General features: G+C 49.8%; 1 protein-coding gene and 2 long non-coding RNA genes across 31 annotated transcripts in view; 2 read left to right on the top strand and 1 right to left on the bottom strand.

Moving 5' to 3' along the window:
• The window catches only part of LOC144330972 (uncharacterized), a 61,770-nt gene extending 59,542 nt beyond the window's left edge, over nucleotides 1-2,228 (top strand). Inside the window, exon 3 of the long non-coding RNA XR_013397724.1 lies at nucleotides 1,204-2,228. This is a non-coding gene — a long non-coding RNA (uncharacterized LOC144330972). The remainder of the gene's footprint in view (nucleotides 1-1,203) is intronic.
• Nucleotides 1-24,887, bottom strand: part of ARHGEF2 (Rho/Rac guanine nucleotide exchange factor 2) — a 74,161-nt gene that overhangs the window by 48,389 nt on the left and 885 nt on the right. For 5 of the 29 annotated variants that reach the window (XM_077942527.1, XM_015111765.3, XM_028827898.2 and 2 more), the window contains exons 2-4: nucleotides 20,931-21,017; nucleotides 5,563-5,840; nucleotides 3,340-3,457 (exon numbers count right to left, since the gene is read on the bottom strand). Coding sequence is in view for 13 of the 29 variants with exons in the window: in XM_015111765.3 (XP_014967251.3) it covers nucleotides 3,340-3,457; nucleotides 5,563-5,840; nucleotides 20,931-21,017 (483 nt within the window). In the remaining 16 variants the exon portion in view is untranslated. Of the gene's footprint in view, nucleotides 1-3,339; nucleotides 3,633-4,094; nucleotides 4,240-5,562; nucleotides 5,841-19,728; nucleotides 19,981-20,930; nucleotides 21,018-24,887 lie in introns of those variants that run through there. The other 24 variants (XM_077942542.1, XM_077942547.1, XM_077942605.1 and 21 more) reach the window with 15 other exon arrangements.
• Nucleotides 14,432-19,873, top strand: LOC144330962 (uncharacterized). Its single transcript, XR_013397697.1, has 2 exons — nucleotides 14,432-14,685; nucleotides 18,268-19,873. It is a non-coding gene; the product is annotated as an uncharacterized LOC144330962 (long non-coding RNA).

Below are 24,887 nucleotides of genomic sequence, written 5' to 3'. Positions count from 1 at the left end.
ACTAGGTAAGGGTAGAGAAATATTTTTTTAAAGACATTTTTTATAGAAAGCCTAGGTAAATAAATAGCTATATTATTTTTCATGGATAAACTCAATATTGGAAATAGGTCAATTCATCCTACATTAAACTTTGTTTTGTTTTTGTTTTGTTTTGTTTTGAGATGGAGTCTTGTTCTTGTTGCCCAGGCTGGAGTGCAATGGCGCAATCTTGGCTCACTGCAACCTCTGCCTCCTGGGTTCAAGCTATTCTGCTTCAGCTCCCAAGTAGCTGGGACTGCAGGTGCCCACTACCATGCCTGGTTAATTTTGTATTTTTAGTAGAGATGGGGTTTCACTATGTTGTTCAGGCTGGTCTCAAATTCCTGACCTCTGGTGATCCACCCACCTCGGCCTCCCAAAGTGCTGGGATTACAGGCGTGAGCCACCGCACCCGGCCCATCCTACATTAATCTTTGAATTCAGTACAATCTCAATCAAAATCCAGCAGGAATTTTTGTTTTTTAGAAATTGATAAGGTGATTCTAAATGTCACACAGAAATGCAAAGGACCTAGAATCGCCTGCCACTGCACTCCAGCCTAGGCAACAGAGCAAACTCTATCTCTAAAACATAAATAAAAAATAAAATTAAAATATTCCTAAAGAGAATAATAACATTAGAAGAGTTATACCACTAGATTTTAAAGACTTCCAGGCCGGGCATGGTGGCTCATGCCTGTACTCCTAGCACTTTGGGAGGCCGAGGCAGGTGGATCACCTGAGGCCAGGAGTTCAAGACCAGCCTGGGCCACATGGTGAAACCCTGTCACTACAAAAATACAAAAAAAAAAATGAGCCAGACCCAGTGGCACGTGCCTATAATCCCAGCTACTTGGGAAGCTGAGGCATGAGAATCACTTGAACCCAGAGGCTGCAGTGAGCCGAGATTGTCCACTGCACTCCAGCCTGGGCAAGAGTGAGACTCTCTCTCAAAATAAATAAATAAATAAATAAGTGATACTGGAGCAACTTGATATTCATATGGGGGGGGAAAAAAATCTTGGCTGGGCACAGTGGCTGACACCTGTAATCCCAGCAGTTTGGGAGGCCAAGGTGGGCAGATTACTTGATGCCAGGAGTTCGAGACCAGCCTGGGCAACATAGGGAAACCCTATCTCTACAAAAATACAAAAATTTGGCCAGGCGTAGTGGTGTGTGTCTGTAGTCCCAGCTACTCAGTTGGCTGAGGAGTGAGGATTACTTGAGCCTGAGAGGTGGAGGTTGCAGTGAGCCATGATTGCTCTACTGCACTCCAGCCTGGGTGACAAGACTCTGAAAGAAAAATGAAAGGAACATCTAAAGTTTTAAAAGTGTAAGCACGCTACTGGCCAAACAAAATGAATATTGGAGCTAGACTTGGTTCATGGACTGTCAGTCTGTAACCCCTTGTTTAGCTTAATAAGTCTCAAGCTTTTGGTTTGTGGACATTAGTGTAGTACTTATTCACACTGGCTACTGCAGGAAGAAAGTAAAACAAAACCCCCAAACATATAGACAAAGAGAATATTAAGGAGAACGTGTAAGGATTAGGTGAAGAGTGCTGAGGCAGTAGAGAAGGAAGGCATAAGAAGGAAGAAAACACTAGGGAAAAGGGGGAAGGAAGAAAACATAATACCAAGAAGTGGGGAGGAGAAGAGAAAGGTGGAAGAGAGGGAAAGTTACAAAGGAATAAAGGGGAGAAAAGGAAAAAACATTTATTGAGCTCATCTTATGTGCCAGCCTCTGTGCTGAGTACTTTAACACCTTTTGTTCATTTAATAATCACACCTTTAAAAGATAATTATTATTCTGATTTTCAGAAAAATGAAATAAATTGCTCAGTGGGTAAATAAATGAAGGATCTAGCAGTCAGTTCAACTCCAAAATCCTGTCCTTTCTACTGTAGCACATTGAAATGGGGCTCAGGGTAGACATGCAAAGATGCTGATAGAGAAAAGCGGTTGATGGGATCACTTGAGGTCAGGAGTTTGAGACCAGCATGGCCAACACGGTGAAACTCTGTGTCTACTAAAAATAGAAAAATTAACCAGGCATGGTGGCAGGCACCTGTAATGCCAGCTACTCAGGAAGCTAAGGCAGGAGAATTGTTTGTACCTGGGAGGCAGAGGTTGCAGTGAGCCGAGATCGTGCCATTGCACTCCAGCCTCGGCAACAAACCAAGACTCCATCTCAAAAAAAAAAAAAAAAAAGCGGGTGATTTCTGCTGCTTCCCTGACAGGCTATATACAGCTCCCTTCAGCCTCTCCCCCAAACCATAGGCGCCCAAACAATGAGGCCAGTGTTGGAACCCCTGGCCAGTTAGACGATGAGCTGGAGGGGAGGCAACATTTAGCCAGCAGGCTTGAGACAATCGGTGTACTTAGGGTCTCCTGGCTAGCAGGCCCAGTGGGGTCTCCAAAGCCCTTCTGTATCCTCAGTGGTCCTTAAACTCTGAAGATCCCCCCAGTTGTGTTTACTTAAGCCAGAAGGCTGGGCAATCTCTATATCCTTTCTCCATCGATCATTCTATGATTATTTTGTTAGAGAATTATTATTGTTCAGAGTACCAGATCTTAGTTGCATTCCACAGATAATAAGTTCGGCTCCAGGCTGGGCATGGTGGCTCACACCTGTAATCCCAGCACTTTGAGAGGCCAAGGCGGGTGGATCACTTGAGGCCAGGGGTTTGAGACCAGCCTGGCCAACATGGTGAAAGCCCATCTTTACTAAAAATACAAAAATTAGCAGGGTGTGGTGGCGGGCACCTGTAATCCAAGCTGCTTGGCAGGCTGAGGCAGGAAAATCACTTGATCCCGGGAGGCAGAGGTGCAGTGAACCAAGATCGTGCCACTGCACTCCAGCCTGGGCAACAGAGTGAGACCCTGTCTCAAAATAAATAAGTAAATAAATAAGTAAATAAATAAATAAGTTCAGCTCCAAATTGGGGAAATGTGGGGTCCACAGAAAGAAGTGGTTATCATTACTAGGGGAATAGGGCCCTTTTACTGAGAAAGGAACAGATACACCCTCATCAGCACAGAGGCACCAACACAGAAAGGAAAAAACAGAGAGTCTTAGAGAAAGAGACAGAGGCAGGGTACCCAGAGTCAGGGACAGAGCACACAGACCCAGGGAAGCAGACAGAGGCACATAGAGGATAGATTCTGATTCCGTCAGATGGAGTCAGAGCAATGCCTGGACACAGAGAGACCCAGCAGCTGGCAGAACAGAGGAGACATGGAATAGAACAGTGGCTAGACAGGCGAGGGGCAGGAGAGGAGGAGCAAGGCAGGGCCCTTCATGGGGATCTGTCTGTCCATACCAGCCGCGAAGGGTAGCCACCCTGGTGCTGCAGTCCCAGAAAGGTGTCCAGTTCTTCTTGGTTCTGCAAGTAGGGGGCCTCCTCGGGGCCTGGGCATCCCGATGCTCGCAGTCTCCTCCTGAAACACACATTGCCACCACTACCGTCTGTATCCAGTGGCCAGTGACGGGCACCAGGGAGGAACACCGCCTCGCCTCAGCCCAGCCCTATTGCTTGCCCCCAGCCCAGCCCTTCCTGTTGGCATAGGCACAACATAGACCCAAACTGGTCCCACTTTGGGGCTCTGCTTTGCCAGGGCTGCAGAGTTGGCTGTGAGCAAGAGTGGCCCCTGCTGGTCAAAGGGCAGTACTGCCTCCAGAAGAAAGCCAGGGTTCAGGGGAAGGCGAACAGCAAGAGCAAGCTGAATTCTCCCTCCTTGCCTGGTTGCTGATGCCAACCTTTGCCCCTGCTCAGCCAAATAGTGCACTCAGGACTCCCTTCCCTCTCTAACCAAGGGGCAGAATTAATACCTGACTGTGAAAGGTGGGTGACACTTGAAAGACCCTGAGATACAGTTGGTGCCACATAGGGGGGCCCAGGCATTTGGGCATCTCTCTTCCAGCCAGCTACCCTTAGGAAGGTGCCATGAGCCCTGCAGGCATTGCTTCTCATCTGCGTTCCCACCCAAGCCAGTTCAGGGACAAGGCCCAGGGTCCTCTCCCCTCACTCAAACCAGCCAGCCCTGCCCAGGAGCTAGGGAAGGTTGGTCCACTCACCAGAGCTAAAAGAACTTGTTCAAGGGGACCATTTTCAAAGCAGAAAGACAGTGCCCTTCCATGGCCAGCAGTCCCTACAATGTTCACTCACACTGAACTCTTCATGCTGACCCCCGGACCTTCTCTTTCTGACTTCCTCTGACTTTGGGGAAGTGGTCAGGGGTTTTCCACGGGAGGGGGAAGAGATGATTTTTCTGCTCCAGTCCACCAAGTATATGCAGAAGTCTGAGCAAGAACAACTGATCTCACGTGGCAATGCAGGACCATGAGTTAATCTAAGGCATCCTGGGTTGTCCTCAGCCTGCAACCAAAAGCCCGGCAAGGACCTGGCAATGGGGCAGACCCAATGTCCCACCCTGTGACCACCTCTCTCAAGAAATCTCTGAAAGTTCACGGCTAGGCGTGTGGCTCACCCCTGTAATCACACCACTTTGGGAGGCCACCACTTCGTGGGCGGATCACAAGGTCAAGTGATTGAGACCATCCTGGCCAACATGGTGAAACTCCGTCTCTAATAAAAATACAAAAATTAGCTGGGCATGGTGGCACGCACCTTTAGCCCCAGCTACTCAGGAGGCTGAGGCAGGAAAACTGCTTGAATCCGGGAGGCGGAGGTTGCAGTGAGCCGAGATCGTGCCACTGCACTCCAGCCTGCCAATAGAGCCAGACTTCGTCTCAAAAAAAAAAAATCTCTGGGCCGGGCGCGGTGGCTCAAGCCTGTAATCCCAGCACTTTGGGAGGCCGAGACGGGCGGATCACGAGGTCAGGAGATCGAGACCATCCTGGCTGACACGGTGAAACCCCGTCTCTACTAAAAAATACAAAAAACTAGCTGGGCGAGGTGGCAGGCGCCTGTAGTCCCAGCTACTCGGGAGGCTGAGGCAGGAGAATGGCGTGAACCCGGGAGGCGGAGCTTGCAGTAAGCTGAGATCCGGCCACTGCACTCCAGCCTGGGCGGCAGAGCGAGACTCCGTCTCAAAAAAAAAAAAAAAAAAAAATCTCTGAAAGTTCTTTGGGCCTCAGTTTCCTTATCTGTAAAATGAGGAGATCGTGCCATATGCTCTCTGAGTTCCTTCTGTGGTTCTATGACACCATTATGTGGTTCTATGAAACCCACCGTAGGAGGCGGAAGCAAGAAGATCCAGTGTCCTGATACTCACCCTGACTCCACACCTCCCACCCACGACTACCCTCACTCTGCCCTGAGAGAAGGAGATAAGAGCCACTGGCGAGAGGCATATTTTGGAAGGCAGCATCCATCCTCCCCAAAGGCCCACCAGTGGGATTGAGCTCCGGTTCTCCAGGGAAAGGACTGGGGGCCCAGGTCTCCTCGACTCCTGTCGTTCTTCGGACGGTTGTCTCTTGAGGGAGATAACTAGAGAGTTACCTAGTTCTTTCTCACTTTCCCATTTTCTCCAAGGTCTAGGCCTGGAGGGAAGGAGGTACAGGAGGTTCCCTGGGGGCTTACCTAGTCAGTGGGTCCTCGAGCTCCCTGCCAGGCCCCCAACTATGTCTTTTGAAGACGTCATAGTTGCGGCCATGGGCCCGGAAAGCCCCCGACCTTCGGAGGGGTACAGCATGCGAGCCATTCCCCTCCTTTATTTCCCCCGCCTCTTCTTCCTCCAGTTGCTCTCTGGATTCAACTGCAGAAAGACAGCGGCGAGTGTGGCCTCGGGGCACCTGGTCTCCACCTGCGAGGAACACATCTGGGACGGCTCTGTTCATGGGAGATACACGCAGACCAGTCTGCATCAGCAAGAAAGAAAAGGGTGAGCAGGGTTCTAGAACTCTGGAACCTTGGAAATAGAAGTGTGTCACAGTCAGCTGGGCTTCGGAGTGCCTAGCCACCCCTCACTTTACTAAGACATAGAACTGGAGAATGTGTGGCTCAGGGTCACATTGTGAATTAGCTGCAGAGTCAAGGCTAGAACTTAGGTTTTCTGGATCCCAGTTCAGTGTCCTTTCTTTTTTTTTTTTTTTTTTTTGAGACGGAGTCTCGCTCTGTCGCCCAGGCTGGAGTGCAGTGGCCAGATCTCAGCTCACTGCAAGCTCCGCCTCCCGGGTTCACGCCATTCTCCTGCCTCAGCCTCCCAAGTAGCTGGGACTACAGGCGCCCGCCACCTCGCCTGGCTAGTTTTTTGTACTTTTTAGTAGAGACGGGGTTTCACCGTATTAACCAGGATGGTCTCGATCTCCTGACCTCGTGATCCGCCCGTCTCGGCCTCCCAAAGTGCTGGGATTACAGGCTTGAGCCACCGCGCCCGGCCTTCAGTGTCCTTTCTAGCACATAAAGAGAACCTCATTGTCTCATTCTTATTCCATTCACTGAGGATTTATATAGCAGAAAATCAAGCAAAGAGAAATAGATATTGTTCCTGTCCTCAAGGAATCAGAGTCTAGTGAGTGGGTGAGTGTGCATGTGTGTGCACAAGCAAAAGCACAAATCACAGATGACTCCATAACTGGCTCACATATGCCAAATGCCACAAGAGAAGTTTCAACAAAAGGCTTTGGGCTGTTAAACGAGTGAAGGCACATGACCAGGTGGGAGACTCAAAAAAGGCCAGGTGAGGTGGCTCACCCAGCACTTTGGGAGTCTGCGGCGGGTGGATCACTTGAGCCCAGCTGTTCTAGACCAGCCCGGGCAACATAACGAGACCCTATCTCCACAAGAAAACAAAATGCTAGCTGGGCGTGGTGGCATGTGCTTATAGTTCTAGGTACTTGGGAGGCTGAGGTGGGAGGATCACTTGAGCCCAGGAGTTCAAGGCTGCAGTGAGCTATGATCATGCCACTGCACTCCAGCCTGGGTGACACAATAAGACCTTGCTTGCTTTTGTTTTGTGTTGTTTTTTGAGATAGAGTTTCGCTCTTGTTGCCCAAGCTGGAGTACAATGGTGTGATCTCGGCTCACTGCAACCTCTGCCTCCTGGGTTCGAGCAATTCTATTGCCTCAGCCTCCTGAGTAGCTGGTATTACAGTCACGCCCCACCATGCCTGGATAATTTGTATTTTTAGTAGAAACAGGGTTTCACCATGTTAGCCAGGCTGATCTTGAACTCCCAGCCTCAGGTGATCCGTCCACCTCAGCCTCCCAAAGTGCTGGGATTACAGGCGTGAGCTACTGTGCCAGGCCTTTTTTTTTTTTTTTTTTTTGAGACAGAGTGTTGCTCTGTCGCCCAGGCCGTAGTGCAGTGGCGCGATCTTGGCTCACTGCAAGCTCCGCCTCCTGGGTTCACGCCATTCTCCTGCCTCAGCCTCCCGAGTAGCTAGGACTACAGGCGCCCGCCACCATGCCCAGCTAATTTTTTGTATTTTTAGTAGAAAGGGGGTTTCATCATGTTAGCCAGGATGGTCTCAATCTCCTGACCTCGTGATCCGCCCGCCTTGGCCTCCCAAAGTGCTGGGATTACAGGCGTGAGCCACTGCAACCAGCCTGTTTTTGTTTTTAAAGGGGAGGAGGAAACAGAAGGAAGTAGATGGTCTTTGAGATGTGCCTGGAAGGGTAAAGTGGTTAGGATTTGGCCAGGGTAGAGGGAGAGGATTTTAGGCAGGTAAAGTAGCAGGGGGAGGCCGGGTGCGGTGGTTCACTCCTGTAATCCCAACACTTTGTGAGGCTGAGGTGGGTGGATCATGAGGTCAGGAGTTCAAGACCAGCCTGGCCAACATGGTGAAATCCCGTCTCTACTAAAAATACAAAAATTAGCTGGGCATGGTAGCCAGCACCTATAATCTCAACTACTTGGGAGGCTGAGGCAGGAGAATCACTTGAACCTGGGAGGCGGAGGTTGCAGTGAGCCAAGATCATGCCATTGTACTCCAGCCTGCATGACAACAGCAAGACTCCATCTCAAAACAACAACAACAACAAAAAAAAAACAAAGTAGAAAAAGTAGCAGGGGGAAAAGGTTCATGAGTGATAAAGTGCTGTGATTTCTCCTTCTTCTCCTTTTCCCTCTCCCTCTCCGTCTCCCTCTCCTCCTCCTCCTCCTCCTCCTCCTCCTCCTCCTCCTCCTCCTCCTCCTCCTGATGGAGTTTCACTCTTGTTGCCCAGGACAGAGTGCAATGGGGTAATCTTGGCTCCCTGCAACCTCTGCCTCCCGGGTTCAAGCGATTCTCCTGCCTTAGCCTCCCGAGTAGCTGGGATTACAGGCATGCGCCACCAGGCCTGGCTAATTTTGTATGTTTTTAAGTAGAGATGGGGTTTCTCCATGTTGATCAGGCTGGTATCAAGCTTCCGACCTCAGGTGATCCGCCCGCCTCTGCCTCCCAAAGTACTGGGATTACAGGTGTGAGCCACCATACCCGGCATGATTCCTTCTTCTAAGAGTCTGGTCATATGGAGAGTGAAAGCCAGTCTGACCTCTCCCCATGGTGCAGAGAGAAGGGCTCCAAGCATCAGTCACAGAGCACATATTTCCTCTACTCTATCCCAAAGGGCATTGTTCTCACTGCCCAACACTCCTGGTTGGCATCAGGGCTTGCCACAGTGTGTCTCAGACTTAAGAACTCTCAGGTGCTCTTAAAGTTGAAAATGATAAGCCCCACTCCAGAAAGAAGTGCCAAGTCCCAGAGTACCAGGGGCAGGAAGGGCAGGAAGGGAAACAGCATTTACCACATACCTCTGTACACTTCACTCCTAGGCCATGTCTCTCTAGACCTTCTGCTCTAATGAGTCTCCCAGGCTCCCTTTCTCCTGGCACCACTTCCAGCTACTAAGATGTCAGGAGTGCCCAGAAGGATCAGGAAGCCGGGACCCAGAACCTTCCCTCTTTCAAGGCTTTCTGTGGAGCTGTCAGACCTTCTCCAGGTTGTCTTAACCACTCCAGGGAAGTCCAGGTTATCAGTTACTGTACCTTCAATCTACTTTCCTTCCTCACTGTAATCTGTCCACTCTGCCCTCACCCCACCCAGAGCTGCTGAGAAGAAAGTGCTGTGCCACGGGCTGGGCGTGGTGGCTCACGCCTGTAATCCCAGCACTTTGGGAGGCCAAGGCAGGCAGATCATGAGGTCAGGAGTTCGAGACCAGCCTGACCAATATGGTGAAACCCTGTCTCTACTAAAAATACAAAAATTAGCCAGGCGTGGTGGCACATGCCTGTAGTCGCAGCTACTTGGGAGGCTGAGGCAGAAGAATCTCTTGAACTCAGGAGGCAGAGGTTGCAGTGAGCTGAGATCGCGCCATTGCACTCCAGCCTGGGCAACAGAGCAAGAATCCATCTCAAAAAAAAAAAAAAAAGAAAAAAAGAAAGTGCTGGTTGGGCACAGTGGCTCACGCCTGTAATCCCAGCACTTTGGCAGGCCGAGGCAGGCGGATCACAAGGTCAGGAGATCGAGACCATCCTGGCTAACATGGTGAAACCCTGTCTCTACTAAAAATATAAAAACAAAAATTAGCCGGGAGCGGTGGCAGGCACCTGTGGTCCCAGCTACTCGGGAGGCTGAGGCAGGAGAATGGCATGGGCCTGGGAGGCAGAGCTTGCAGTGAGCTGAGATTGCGCCACTGCACTCCAGCCTGGGCGACAGAGCGAGACTCTATCTCAGAAAAAAAAAAAAAAGAAAAAAGAAAGTGCTGTGCCTGGGGTGGCTGTGTGCCTGCTTACCACAGGAAAGGGAGGGAGGCAGGTGCTCAGGCCTCTGCAGACGACAATGCTGTTCCCCCATTGGGTAGGTGTCTAAGGAGAGAAAAGGAGAAGCCTAGGAGAGTGGCCACGGCCCTGTGCCCATCTGTGCTCATTGTGTCTGGGAGCAATGGACAGGGAACCCATTAGCCAGCCACCAGGAGAGATCCTCTCCCTCCTTGCCTACAGAGGGGCCCTGTGCCATCAGGTATGTTGGGTGCAAACAGGATGAGCAGATCTATAGGAAGCAGGTCAGAGGCTGAGGGCCATGGCAGGGTCCCTCCCAACCAGTGGCCTCCAAAGCTGAGATGTGGAGGCAGAGGGAGGTTGACAAAAATATTGTGAAAAGCTGGGTGGAGAGAAGAGTAGGATCTGGAGATATACTAGGAAAAGGGGAACAGGGGCTGGAAATAGGACAGAAACTGAGAGGCAGTGAGGGGGAGGCAGGGACACTGGGTGGATATTATGAGCTCTGGAATTCAGGGACCTCCCAGAAGCAAAAAGTTGGTTTGAACTATACCCCCTGTACTCAACGTCTACCTGCTAGCCTTGTCTCGGTTATGCCCACAGGATTGAATTTTTTTTTTTTTTTTTTTTTTTTTTTTTTCGGAGAGAGGATCTCTCTCCCTCTGTCACCCTCAAGCCTCACTGCAGCCTCCACCTCCCAGGCTCAAGCAGTCCTTCCACATTAGCCTCCTGAGTAGCCAGGCCTACAGGTGCATGCCACCACATCCAACTAATTTTTAAAGTTTTGTTTTGCTTTGTTTTAGATGGAGTTTCACTTTTGTTGCCAGGCTGGAATGCAATGGCGCCATCTCAGCTCACTGCAACCTCCGCCTCCTGGGTTCAAGAGATTCTCCTGCCTCAGCCTCCAAAGTAGCTGGGACTACAGGCATGCACCACCACACCCAGCTAATTTTTGTATTTTTAGTAGAGACAGGGTTTCACCATGTTGGCCAGGCTGGTCTTGAACTCCTGACTTCAGGTGATGCACCTGCCTCGGCCTCCCAAAGTGCTGGGATTGCAAGTGTGAGCCACTACACCCGGTCTTAAATTTTTTATAGAGATGGGGTCTCACTAAGTTGCCCAGGATGGTCTCAAACTCCTGAGCCCAGGCGATCCTCCTGCCTTGGCCTCCCAAAGTGCTGGAATTACAGGTGCGAGCCACTGCGCCCAGCCTGCGTGGTTGAATTTGGCAAGATGAAGGAAGTGCAGTGAAGGAAGTGCAGTGAACTGGAGACCTTTGCTTTTCTTCAGTCCCTGTGGATGTTCCTGCTGGAGATGGTGTCCTGTCACCCTAGCCCCATTGACGGGTACCTCAGATCTCAAGATCTTTGTGAAACTTACCCTGGCCCCATTGACAGGTACCTCAGATCTTAAGATCCTTTTGTAACTCACCCTTCTTCCTCCAGCTCAGACCAAACCTCTTCTCAAAGATTTACCCTTTTTCCAGCATCTCTGTCATTTCATTCACAGTCTCTGCCCTCTGTGAAAATGGAATCTGTCTGGCAGTTTCTCCCTCACATCCTCATCCCCACTAACCCTGCCTATGCTATGATGCCAATACTTTTTATTCTGTCCCTCAAAGAGATGCGGTTTAGCAAGGCTTCCTCAACTTCCTCCTAGCAATATTCCCTCCTCCACTGTCTGAAATTCAAACTGGGGCTCCCATCATCGTGTTGCTTCTCTTTCCATTAGATTAACTCTCCTAGCCCCCCTCCCATTTTCCCTTAGCCTCTTGAGCTCAGGAAATGGTGCATGGGAGAGGCCAGGGCTGGGTCTCACACAATGGCTTTATTTAGCTCTCAAATGAGATCACATCATGTCATATCACTGCTTCCGCTGAGCAGAGAGGAGATTCTGAAATAGGTCTGGGATCAGATGCTTGAGATGGGGGAGGGGAGCTGGGAAAGCAGGAAGGGGCTCTAAGAAGTCATTTTACTTGTCTTCCTGCCTCTGGATCAAATGGTCTTCCCACTACTGCAAACCATCAGCGTGTGCTGTCCCTTCCTCCAGGTGTAAAACCTCCACAGATTGCACTGGTCATTAAAGATTTCTTAGACATTCTACTGGGAGCTGGAATGGGAATATATAATATTTTAATAGAGAGACATCTGTTATTCAAAACTCTGAGACCATAATTTCTTTAGGATGTTACAGCTTTGAAGTCTGTCAAATTTGCTAGCTCTGCCACTTTCTTTTTTTCTTTTTCTTTCTTTTCTTTTTTTTCTGAGATGGAGTCTTGCTCTGTTGCCCAGGCTGGAATGCAGTGGCACCATCCTGGCTCACTGTAATGTCCACTTCCTGGGTTCAAGCAATTCTTCTGCCTCAGCCTCCTGAATAGCTGGGATTACAAGTGCCTGCCACCATGCCCAGCTAATTTTTGTATTTTTACTAGAGATAGGGTTTTGCCATGTTGGCAGGGCTAGTCTCGAACTCCTGAACTCAGGTGATCCGCCCGCCTCAGCCTCCCAAAGTGCTGGGATTACAGGCATGAGCCAATGCACCTAGCCTAGCTATGCCACTTTCATAAGCCACATAACCTTGGGAACTTAACTTTTTTTTTTGTTGGGACACAGGGTCTGGCTCTGTTGCCAAGGCTGGAGTGCAGCTGTGATCAGAGCTCACTGCAGCCTCAAACTCCTGGGTCAGGCGATCCTCCTGCTTTAGCATCCAGTAGCTGGACTACAGGTATGCACTACCATGCTCTAAGTTAAAAAAAAAAATTTGGGCCCAGTGCGGTGGCTCACGCCTGTAATCTCAACACTTTGGGAGGCTGAGGGGGGCAAATCATGAGGTCAGGAGTTTGAGACCAGCCTGGCCAATATGGTGGAACCCCATCTCTACTAAAAATACAAAAATTAGCCAGGCGCGGTGGCACACACCTGTAATCTCAGCTACTAGGGAGGCTGAGGCAGGAGAATCGCTTGAACCTGGGAGGTGGAGGTTGCAGTGAGCTGAGATCACGCCATTGCACTCCAGCCTGGGCAACTCTGTCTCAAAGAAAGAACAAAATAGGCCAGGTGCGGTGGCTCACACCTGTAATCCCAACAAATGGGAGCCCTAGGCAGGTGGATCATGAGGTCAGGAGTTCAAGACCAGCTTGGCCAACATGGTGAAACCCTGTCTCTACTAAAAATACAAAAATTAGCTGGGCATGGTGGTACGCATCTGTAATCCCAGCTACTCAGGAGGCTGAGGCAAGAGAATAGCTTGAACCTGGGAGGTGGAGGTTGCAGTGAGCCGAGATCGCACCATTGCACTCCAGCCTGGGCAATAGAGTGAGACTTTGGCTCAAAAAAAAAAAAAAAAAAAAAAAAAAGAATGACACTCCGTCTCAAAAAAAAAAAAATTTTTTTTTTAAAGATGGAGTCTCACTGTGTTGCCCAGGCTGGTCTTGAACTCCTGGCCTCAAGTGATGCTCCTGCTTTAGTTTCCCTAAGTGTTGGGATTACAGATATGAGCTCCTGAGCCCAGCCCAGCTAGCTTTTTTTTTTTTTTTTTTTTTTTTGAGACAGAGTCTCCCTCTTGTTGCCCAGGCTGGAGTGCAATGGCGCGATCTCGGCTCACTGCAACCTCTGCCTCCCAGGTTCAAGCGATTCTCCTGCCTCAGCCTCCCGAGTAGCTGGGACTACAGGTGCACGCCACAATGTCCAGCTAATTTTTTGTATTTTAGTAGAGACAGGGTTTCACCATGTTGCCCAGGCTGGTCTCAAACTCCTGAACTCAGGCAATCCGCTTGCCTTGGCCTCCCAAACTGCTAGGATTACAGGCATGAGCCACCACACCCGGTCTGCCCAGCCAGCTTTTTTGAGCCTCAGACTCATGTATAAAATGGGAATGAGAAGCTGGGTGAGGTGGCTCACACCTATAATCCCAGCACTTTGAGAGGCCAAGACGGGCAGATCACCTGAGGTCGGAATTTCGAGACCAGCCTGACCAACATGGTGAAACCCTTTCTCTACTAAAAATACAAAATTAGCTGGGTGTGGTGGCACATGCCTGTAATCCCAACTACTCGGGAGGCTGAGGCAGGAGCATTGCTTGAACCTAGGAGGTGGAGGTTGTGGTGAGCCGAGATTGTGCTGTTGCATTCCAGCCTCAGCAATAAAAGCAAAAATCTGTCTCAAAAAAAAAAAAAAAGGAATGATAAGACCTACTTTGTTTTGGGTGTTTTGTTTGTTTGTCTGTTTGTTTTGAGACAGAGTCTCGCTCTGTCACCCAGGCTGGAGTGCAGTGGTGCGATCTCGGCTTACTGTAACTTCCGCCTCCCGAGTTCAAGCAATTCTCCTGCCTCAGCCTCCTGAGTAGCTAGGACTACAGGCGCCCACCACCACGCCAGGCTAATTTTTGTATTTTCAGTAGAGACAGGGTTTCTCTATGTTGGTCAGGCTGGTCTCGAACTCCTGACCTCAGGTGATCCACCTGCCTCGGCCTCCCAAAGTGCTGGGATTATAGGCATGAGCCACGGTGCCTGGCCTGTTTTGTTTTTGGGATAGGATTGTTACTCTGTCACCCAGGCTGAGTGCAGTGGCACAATGATGGCTCACTGCAGCCTTGATTTCTGTCTCAGGTGACCCTTCCACCTCAGCCTCCCAAGTAGCTGGGACTGTAAGTGTGCACCACCATGTCTGGCTGATTTTTTTTGGTACTTTTTAGTAGAGACAGGGTTTCACCATGTTGGCCAGGCTGGTCTCAAACTCCCGGGCTCAACTGATTTGCCTGCCTCAGCCTCCCAAAGTGCTAGGATTACAGGCATAAGCCGCTGGGCCTGTACTTACTTTGTAAGGATGTTGAGAGACTTGATGATAATGTATGCAATGCACCTAGTCCCCATTCCATCTGTTTTTGGTACATATTAGGTGCTCAATAAATACTATTATTATTGTTGTTATTATTACTTAGAGACATAGAGACGGCAGGGTATATTGAAACAGAGAGCTAGAAAGAAGAATGCTTGGCCTGGTGTGGTGACTCACGCCTGTAATGCCAGCATTTTGGGAGGCCAAGGCGGGAAGATCACAAGGTCAAGAGATCGAGACCATCCTGGCCAACATGGTGAAACCATGTCTGTACTAAAAATACAAAAATTGGCCTGGCATGGTGACTCACACCTGTAATCCCAGCACTTTGGGAGGCCAAGGTGGGCGGACAACCTGAGGTCAGGAGTTCGAGACCAGCCTGACCAACATGGAGAAACCCTGTCTCTACTGAAAATACAAAAAAAATTAGCCAGGCGTGGTGGCACATGCCTATAATCCCAGCTACTCAGGAGGCTAAGGCAGGAGAATCGCTTGAACCTGGGAGGCAGAGGTTGCAGTGAGCCGAGATCACGCCACTGCACTCCAGCCTGGGCAACAGAGCGAGACTCTGTGGCAAAAAACAAGCAAAAAAAATTAGCTGGGCGTGGTGGCACATGCCTGTAGTCCCAGCTGCTTAGGAGGCTGAGGTGGACAATCACTTGAACCGAGGAGGCGGAGGTTGCAGTGAGCCGAGAGCATACCACTGCACTCCAGCCTGGCGACAGAATGAGACTCTGTAAAGAAAGAAGGAGAGAAGGCGAGAAGGAGAGAGAGAGAGAGAGAGAGAGAGAGAGAGAGAGAGAGAAAGAGAGAGAGAATGATGGTGACCTACTGTTTTCTCTTAAAGAGAGAGAGAGAATAAATAACTCATGGGCTGACACTAACATAACTATGATGGGAACAGTTACACACAACTTCTGATGGAAAAGTGTGTATGCAATCAGAGCAAGAAGAGCAAGAAGAAATGAGTGCTTTTCTGTCCTTTGAGACCCTGATGAGCCCTGATAAAGTTCTCCTCTTCAAGGAGAAGAAAGGGATAGAATGGCCTCTGGAAATTTAAAGCAAGGGTTAGCAAACTATAGCCTCTGGGACAAATCTGTCCTGCTATCTTTTTTTAATAGTTGAAAAAAAAAATAAAAGAATACTTTGAGACACAAAATTATATGAAATTCAAATTTCAGTGCTTATAAATAAAGTATTTTTGGAATGCAGCCATGCTCAGTCATTTACATATTGTCTATGGCTGTTTTTGCATTATGACAGCAAAGTTGGTAGTTGCAACAGAGAGCCCACAAAGCCTGATGTATAGATATATCCTGAGTCTGGGATCCTAATATGTGTGTGTGTGTGTGTGTGTGTGTGTGTGTGTGTATTTTTTTTTTTTTTGAGACGGAGTCTCGCTCTGTCGCCCAGGCTGGAGTGCAGTGGCCGGATCTCAGCTCACTGCAAGCTCCGCCTCCCGGGTTCACGCCATTCTCCTGCCTCAGCCTCCAGAGTAGCTGGGACTACAGGCGCCCGCCACCTCGCCTGGCTAGTTTTTTGTATTTTTTAGTAGAGATGGGGTTTCACCGTGTTAGCCAGGATGGTCTCGATCTCCTGACCTTGTGATCCGCCCGTCTCGGCCTCCCAAAGTGCTGGGATTACAGGCTTGAGCCACCGCGCCCGGCTTTTTTTTTTTTTTTTGAGATGGAATTTTGCTCTTGTCGCCCAGGCTGGAGTACAATGGTGTAATCTTGGCTCACTGCAACCTCCACCTCCCGGGTTCAAGCGATTCTCCTGCCTCAGCCTCCCAAGTAGCTGGGATTGCAGGCACCTGCCATCACTTCTGGTTAATTTTTGTATTTTTTAGTAGAGATGGGGTTTCACCATGTTGGCCAGGCTGGTCTTAAACTCCTGGCCTCAGGTGATCCACCTGCCTCGGCCTCCCAAAGTGCTGGGATTACAGGTGTGAGCCACTGCGCCCGGCTATATATATGTGTGTGTGTGCGTGTGTGTGTGTGTGTGTACACAGATATACACATATAAAATATATATATATATGTGTATATATATATATTAGACAGGGTCTCACTTGGTCGCCCAGGCTAGAGTACAGTAGCGTGACCTCTGCTCACTGCAGCCTTGACCTCCCAAGTTCAAGCAATCCTCCCACCTCAGACTCCCAAGCGAGCTAGGACTACAGGCACACCACACCACACCGGGATAATATTTGTAATTTTTGTAGAAACAAGGTCTCGCTATGTTGCCCAGGCTGGTCTTGAACTCCTGAGCTCAACCTTGGCCTCCCAAAGTGCTGGGATTACAGTCATGTGCTACCACGCCTGGCCTAAAATATTTGTTAACTGGATCTTTACAGAAAAACTTTGCCAACTCCTAATCTAGAGCAACCGGGTCTCAAAATCTCAGGAAGGAGGAGAAAGGAGAAAAGAGATAAAAGAGGGACATGAAAGGATCACTGCACACCAGGCATTCGGCTACAAGCTTTGGGGAAGAAGGGATATTGAGACATTGATACCTCAATATAACTACTTCCTTTTTTTTTTTTGAGACGGAGTCTTGCTCTGTCTCCCAGGCTGGAGTGCAATGGTGCGATCTCGGCTCACTGCAACCTCCGCCTCCTGGGTTCAAGCGATTCTCCTGCCTCAGCCTCCCAAGTAGCTGGGATTACGGGCACCCACCACCACACCCAGCTAAGTTTTGCATTTTTAGTAGAGAGGGAGTTTCACTGTGTTGGTCAGGCTGGTCTCAAACTCCTGACTTCAGGTGACCCTCCCACCTTGGCCTCCCAAAGTGCTGGGATTACAGGTGTGAGCCACTGCACCCAGCCAACATACCTACTTCCTAAATGTCATCTGAGGCCTATATAGAGAGAGATAATGAGTGCCAACATCCATTTTGTGCCATCCTCACAAATATTTCTTGAAACAGACATTATTATCCCTATTTTACATATGAAGAAACAGGCTGCATAGAGAGCTTAAGTAACTGGCTGGGGGTCACAGAGCTGATAGGAGGCGGAGATGAGTTTTCAAAGCTGATCCATCACATTATGGAGCCTGAATTCTTTTCTGAAACCAGAAAACAAGCTCTCAAAGAAAGCAAGTGGCTAGCTTTTTTTTTTTTTCTGAGACACGGCCTCGCTCTGTTGCCCAGGCTAGAGTGTAGTGGCACGATCTCGGCTCACTGCAACCTCTGCCTCCCAGGTTCAAGTGATTCTCCTGCCTCAGCCTCCTGAGTAGCTGGGATTACAGGCGTGCACCACCACGCCTGGCTAATTTTTGTAATTTTAGTAGAGACAGTGTTTCACCATGTTGACCAGGCTGGTCTTGAACTCCTGACCTCAAGTGATCCACCCATCTTGGCCTCCCAAAGTGCTGAGATGAAATTACAGACCTGAGCCACTGTGCCCAGCCTATCAAGTGGCTAGCTTTTTTTTTCCTTTTTTTTTTTTTTTTTTTTTTTTTGAGATAGTCTTGCTCTGTCACCAGGCAGGCTGGAGTGCAATGGCGCGATCTCGGCTCACTGCAACCTCCGCCTCCTAGGTTCAAGCAATTCTCCCACCTCAGCTTCCCAAGTAGCTGACATTACAGGCACCCGCCATTGTGCCTGGCTAATTTTTGTATTTTTGTAGAGATGGGGGTTTCACAATATTGCCCAGGCTGGTCTTGAACTCCTTACTTCAGGTGATCTACCCACTTCAGCCTCCCAAAGTGCTGGGATTACAGGCATGAGTCACCACACCAGGCCAAGTGGCTAGCTTTGAAAGAAATCTGGCAACATTATTTTTACCCACCTCATTCCTACCTCCCTGACCCCAGCCAAAGAAACGAAGCAGCTTCCAAAAGAAATGAGATAGGGGTCCCAAAGAAGTTCAGTGTATCCTTTCTGCTCCCTGTGTTAGCTTAGACCCCTGAATGAGGTGATGGGGCACAGGCAGGTCTCTGGTTATGTTTGCTGCCAGCGAACACCGAACATGGGGGAGGAACTGCTGACAGCAACCAAACAGCCAGGTGCTGTTGCTTGGCGGCAATGCTGGCTGGCCCTTTCGCAGTCTGAGAAGCTTTGAGTCTGGCTCTGGGATCCTAAATCTAGCGAGGTGGCCAATATTGGAGAAGACCCAAGAGAATCGGATAATAAAGGCTGAGGAGGAAAGGAGAGGCCAAATGACATGTTGTACTGGCTCTCCTCCAAATCTCCTGGCCCTGGGGGTGGGACACAGGGTCACAAAAACTCTTTGATGGTTCAAAATTTAACCTAACATTTCTTCTCCTGTAGAAAGTAAACCATTAATCCAACAGTGCCCTGCAAAGAAGGCTAAAGCAGAGCTTCTCTTCGCCTCAGATAAAGAAGGCTCCAGGAGCTACAATTCCTTCCCATGTGCTCCCTAGACACCCCATTCCAAGACAGGAGCACCCAAGTCTCTGATACCTTCCTGCTTCACCCATCTGCCTGACGTGGCTGAACGCTGGTGTCCTGGAACTCATTCTCCTTCTCTGACTTTCCTGTCCACTGTCAGAGAGTAGTGCCACAATTCCAAAAATGAAAGCAAAGTAAAAGATATAGAGGATCCATTCATTCAGCAAAGATTATTTTAGCACCTTTTAAGTGTCAGGCACAGAGAAGAGGACCCAGAAGAGTCTATGCACAAATACAATGGTGGGCCCTGGCTACCATCCCTTAGTGGGGCAGAGGCCAGTATGGGCAAAAGCCATCTGTCGTATCAGCTTCCGGGTTGTCTCCTGAGAGGCATTATCATCTGTACTTAGTTCTGGAATTTCAAGGCGTCCCCAGCCCCCTAATCTAACCACACACCCCTCTACTAAGTCAGCCACAGGCATCTCAGACACTCTCCCTAAATCATCCCCATGTCCTTGATGTACTAGGTTCATAAGTCAGTCAGGAATTTTGCTGCTCTGGGCTTCCAAGTGTGACCACCTTTTTTTTTTTTTTTAATTGGTTAGTAAACTGAACTTAGGGACCCTGCCCTCTTCTGTTCTGCTGGACCTGTAGCTGTATGCTTATTCTACCAGGGGCTTGGGACCCAGACTAACCCTTTATTTGTGGGGGATAGAGAAGAAAAGGGTCAAGACCAACCAGTCCTCTTCTACCTCCTGCCAGTTTCCTGGCATGTGTTCTGGGTGCCATGCCAGACAGGTGGGGCAAGAGAGGGTCTGAGGGCAAGGACCCAGGAGAGGAAAGAGGGAAACTCACCAGACCTGGGAGATATCCCAAAGATGGGAGACCTGTTTCTGCCCTCAGTTGGTGACTTCAGTGTGGGAAAAAGTCCTGCTTCAGGTGGCCCCTTTAAGAACCAGTCCAGCACCTTGGTGGGGGTCCCCTCTCTCTTGGTCCTTTTAAGGGAGCTGCTCATGGTCCAGAAGTTTGCATAAGGGGGAACACATTCCAGTACAGACCAGCTGCCTCTTCATCCACTGCAGCCCTTCCCTTCCCCGCCCTACTTCAAACACCCTAAACAGTGCTGTGCCCAGGCCCTTAACTCTTTCAGTGCCACTACTGATCCCAGGGACTCCTGGGTCCCTCTGTCTTCAGCATTCCCTGAACACAGGGCGGCTACAGAATTCAGACTTGTGTGGAAACAGGTACCAGAAGCCATGCTGGGGTCACCCTGAGGAGAGAGTATACGGGAACCTGACACTCCAGGGAAGGTTCATCCTTCCTCCAACAGGGTCAGGGAGAAACTGGGGAGGGGAGAAAGCGGACATCTCCAGGAAAGAAACAGCTGCAGCTGGAAACCCACTTCACAGCAGGGTCCTCAGCGGGGTCAGTGGCGTCCTTTGTCCTCTCAAATTAGGCTTCACAACTGATTGTTGGCCGGGCATGGTGGGTCATGCCTATAATCCCAGCACTTTGGGAGGCCGAGGCGGGCTGATCACTTGAGGTCGGGAGTTAGAGACCAGCTTGGCCAACATGGAGAAACCCCGTTTCTACTAAAAATATAAAAATTAGCCGGGGGTGGTGGTGTGCACCTGTAATCCTAGCTACTGGGGAGGCTGAGGCAGGAAAATCGCTTGAACCCGGGATGCAGAGGTTACAGCCAGCCGAAATCACGCCACTGTAATCCAGCCTGGGCAACAGAGCAAGATTCCATCTCAAAACAAACAAACAAACAACAATAAAAAAAACCTGATTGTTTGTCCCTTTAAGAGGCAGGTTACAGCAATGGAGGAGGAAAGATTGTATTTTTTTGTGATGAAAGTACAGGGTGGAGCGGTTACAAGGGCAGCTGCACTGAGAAGGGCCCTAGTGTCAGCACCAGGAACAAGGGTGACCAAGGAACTCAGCATATCCGGGGCTCATGGCTTGTTGTGGATACCAGGCGGCAGTATATTTGACCAGCTCCCCCACTCTCTTCCCAGATAACAGCTTCTGGGGCGGGGCAGTGGCTGACTCACCTTCACTGCTTTCCCTGGGGCAGAGGACAGCTGGGGCTGACGTTGGACTTCCTGAGGTAACGGAGAGCCCTCTTTGCCTCCTGTGGGCTAGTAGAAAGGGCATGTTAGAGCTGGAAGATCTTGGCTGCCTCTGCCAAGTCACTAGTTACAGGACCTTGTGTCACCTATTTAGCCTCATCCCCTTATCTGTAGAATGCAGATGTTAAATGAGACATGTGAGAACAGTGGAACATACATGCTGGGTCCGTAATAAATAAATATGCTAGCTGCCACTGGTGGGCAACCTTGGACAAGCCGCTTCACCCTGTGTCTTTCCTGATCTATTAAATGAGAGCATCAAATTAGGTAATCTATGGTTTATCCTTACTCAAAAATTCTCTCTGTCGGTGAGTGGAAGAGAGCAGCTGCTGCCGGATGTAGAACTGTGTGTGCCCTTCCCCACCTGGCTGGATCTCACCCACACGATGAGAAAGTGACAGTGGTTGTTCCTCATGTTCCTCACTGCATAAGAACAAAGGGGTAATACCTGCCCTATCATACCGGTGAGGGGTCCTCAAAAATCCTCTAAACAATTTCATGATTGTGCAGACGAGGAAACAGGCTCCAAGAGGCAGAGTTATTTTATATATACTTTATATATATATTAATTTTTATTTTCCATTGAGATAGGGTCTCACTCTGTCACCCAGGCTGGAGTGCTGTGGCATGATCATGGCTCACTGAAGCCTTGAACTCCCAGGCTCAAGCAGTCCTCTTGCCTCAGCCTCCTGAGTAGAAAGGGGCATGATTTACCCAAGGTCATACAGCCAGTGAGTGATGGAGTTGGGGCTGGGACCCAGTACTCCTGCCTCTGGCATACGCTGCTTCTCCTACTCTTAGCTGCTCTCTCAAGGGACTAAGCCTTGGTAACTGCTCATCCTTTCACTGAATCGCTCCATTACTTCCAGTTTTCCAGAAATTATTATTATTATTATTTTTTGAGATGGAGTTTCGCTTTTTTGTCCAGGCTGGAGTGCAATGGCACAATCTTGGCTCACTGCAACCTCTGCCCACCCGGTTCAAGTGATTCTCCTGCCTCAGCCTCCTGAGTAGCTGAGATTATAGGTGTCCGCCACGACGCCCGGCTACTTTTTGTATTTTTAGTAGAGACAGGGTTTTGCCATTTTGACCAGGCTGGTCTTGAACCCCTGACCTCAAGTGATCCACCCACCTCGGCCTCCCAAAGTGCTGAGATTACAGGCGTGTGCCACTGCGCCCGGCCTGTAGAAATTCTTTTTTTTTTTTTTTTTTTTTTTTTGAGACGGAGTCTCGCTCTGTCGCCCGGGCTGGACTGCAGTGGCGCGATCTCGGCTCACTGCAAGCTCCGCCTCCCGGGTTGACGCCATTCTCCTGCCTCAGCCTCCCGAGTAGCTGGGACTACAGGCGCCCGCCGCCTCGCCCGGCTAATTTTTTGCATTTTTAGTAGAGACAGGGTTTCACCGTGTTAGCCAGGATGGTCTCGATCTCCTGACCTCGTGATCCACCCGCCTCGGCCTCCCAAAGTGCTGGGATTACAGGCGTGAGCCACCGCGCCCGGCCAGAAATTCTTATACCTGTTTCCCACTTAACTTTCTTCGAGTGCCAAAGTCGAGTACAGGAAGGGGGCGGAAATCAAGGCACCTGGCTCCTCCTGGTACCAGGGTGGGGTGTGTGGGTGAGCTGATGCCAGCTGAAAGTCTGCACAATGAGGGAGGGCTGGAGGGCTGGTCTCCAGGGGTGGGGGCACCTGGAACACGCTGGTGGCTGACCTACTGTCTGTATTGCCTTTTAGGGAGGAGCTTCAGTTTGGGTACCCAGCCTCCAGGAAGGATGTGGGATCAGTGCTTACTTTCCTCTCCACTCACAGATCTGCACACAATCCTGAGATCAAGGTTCACACCTCCCTAGGGTGGTTTTCAGTTAGAGCGGAGGAGTGTTGTCTGCCACTCATCCTCCTATTAAATTACCTCAAGAAGTTAAGAGGGCTCAATCCTAAAGCCAACTATTCCAGCTAAGACTTTCTGTCTATAGATTTTAGAGGCTCTTATATTCTCCAACACCACTACTTAAGGGAGGTTCACATTCCATCCTGACTCCAAGAAAGTTGATCTCTTAGATGACGTATCTAGCTATGGCCTTTTTTCAAGGTGCCTGTGACAGCAACTGTCTTCACAATGCTTCTCTTGTCATCTGTGTCAGGCCTGGGTTTCCCTCCTAGTCACCTTCTCCATGACAAGGGCCAGGACACAAAGTGCTGAGTTTTGTGAGGAAAAGGTACAATAAAGATGCCCCCAGCTTTTGGGAAAGGAGCACCTCTCAGAGTTCAGATTAAGGAAGGAATCTTTTTTTTTTTTGAGACGGAGTCTCGCTGTGTCACCCAGGCTGGAGTGCAGTGGCGCGATCTCGGCTCACTGCAAGCTCCGCCTCCCGGGTTTACGCCATTCTCCTGCCTCAGCCTCCGAGTAGCTGGGACTACAGGCGCCCGCCACCACGCCCGGCTAGTTTTTTGTATTTTTAGTAGAGACGGGGTTTCACCATGTTAGCCAGGATGGTCTCGATCTCCTGACTTCGTGATCCACCCGCCTCGGCCTCCCAAAGTACTGGGATTACAGGCTTGAGCCACCGCGCCCGGCCTAGGAAGGAATCTTATACAGACAGTCCCCGACCTAAGATTTGACTAAGATTTTAGACTTCACAAGAGTGTGAGAGCCATACACGTTCAGTAGAAACCCTTTTCCAAGTACCATAAAACCATTCTGTTTTTCACTTTCAGTACCGTAGTCAATAAATTACACGAGATAGTCAACACTTTATTATAAAATAGGCTTTGTGGGCCAGGCACAGTGGCTCACGCCTGTAATCCCAGCACTTTGGGAGGCTGAGGTGGGTGGATCATTTGAGCTCAGGAGTTCAAGATCAGCCTGGCCAACATGGTGAACCCCAATCTCTACTAAAAAATACAAAAATTAGCCAGGCGTGGTGGCGCGTGCCTGTAGTCCCAGCTACTCAGGAGGCTGAGGCAGAATTGCTTGAACCTGGGAAGTGGAGGTTGCAGTGACCTAGATTAGGCCACTGCACTCCAGCCTGGGCAAGAGTGAGATTCTGTCTCGGAAAAAAATAAAATAAAACACAAAAATTAGCTGGGCGGCCGGGCACGGTGGCTCAAGCCTGTAATCCCAGCACTTTGGGAGGCCAAGGTGGGTGGATCACGAGGTCAGGAGATCGAGACCATCCTGGCTAACACGTGAAACCCCGTCTCTACTAAAAAAATACAAAAATTAGCCGGGAGCGGTGGCGGGCGCCTGTAGTCCCAGCTACTTGGGAGGCTGAGGCAGGAGAATGGCGTGAACCCGGGAGATGGAGCTTGCAGTGAGCTGAGATCTGGCCACTGCACTCCAGCCTGGGGGACAGAGCGAGACTCCACCTCAAAAAAAAAAAAAAAAATTAGCTGGGCATGTGGCGGGCACCTGTAATCCCAGCTACTAGGGAGGCTGAGGCATGAGAATCACTTGAACCCGGGGGGTGAAGGTTGCAGTGAGCTCTGGCAGGGAAGAGGTGCCTGGATCCCTTGAATTGGGCTCTAAGCATGACGTATAGAAAGGCAGTGACTTTTGCTGCTGCAGCAGTGGGGAGAAGCCACTCTGAGCTGACTCTGTCCAACCCAGGAATGCTGATTCCTTCCTTAATCTGAACTCTGAGAGGTGCTCCTTTCCCAAAAGCTAGGGGCGTCTTTATTGTACCTTTTCCTTACAAAACTCAGCACTTTGTGTCCTGGCCCGCGTCATGGAGAAGGCGACTAGGAGGGAAACCCAGGCCTGACACAGATGACAAGAGAAGCATTGCACCACTGCACTCCAGCCTGGGTGACAGAGTGAGACTCCGCCTCAAAAGATAAATAAAAATAATAAAATAGGCTTTGTGTTAGATGATTTTGCCCAA

This window comes from Macaca mulatta, chromosome 1, assembly GCF_049350105.2.
Source record: "Macaca mulatta isolate MMU2019108-1 chromosome 1, T2T-MMU8v2.0, whole genome shotgun sequence".
NCBI lineage: Eukaryota > Metazoa > Chordata > Mammalia > Primates > Cercopithecidae > Macaca > Macaca mulatta.
Note: the sequence above shows the minus strand (reverse complement) of the source record. Positions and strands in the feature narration are given on the sequence as shown.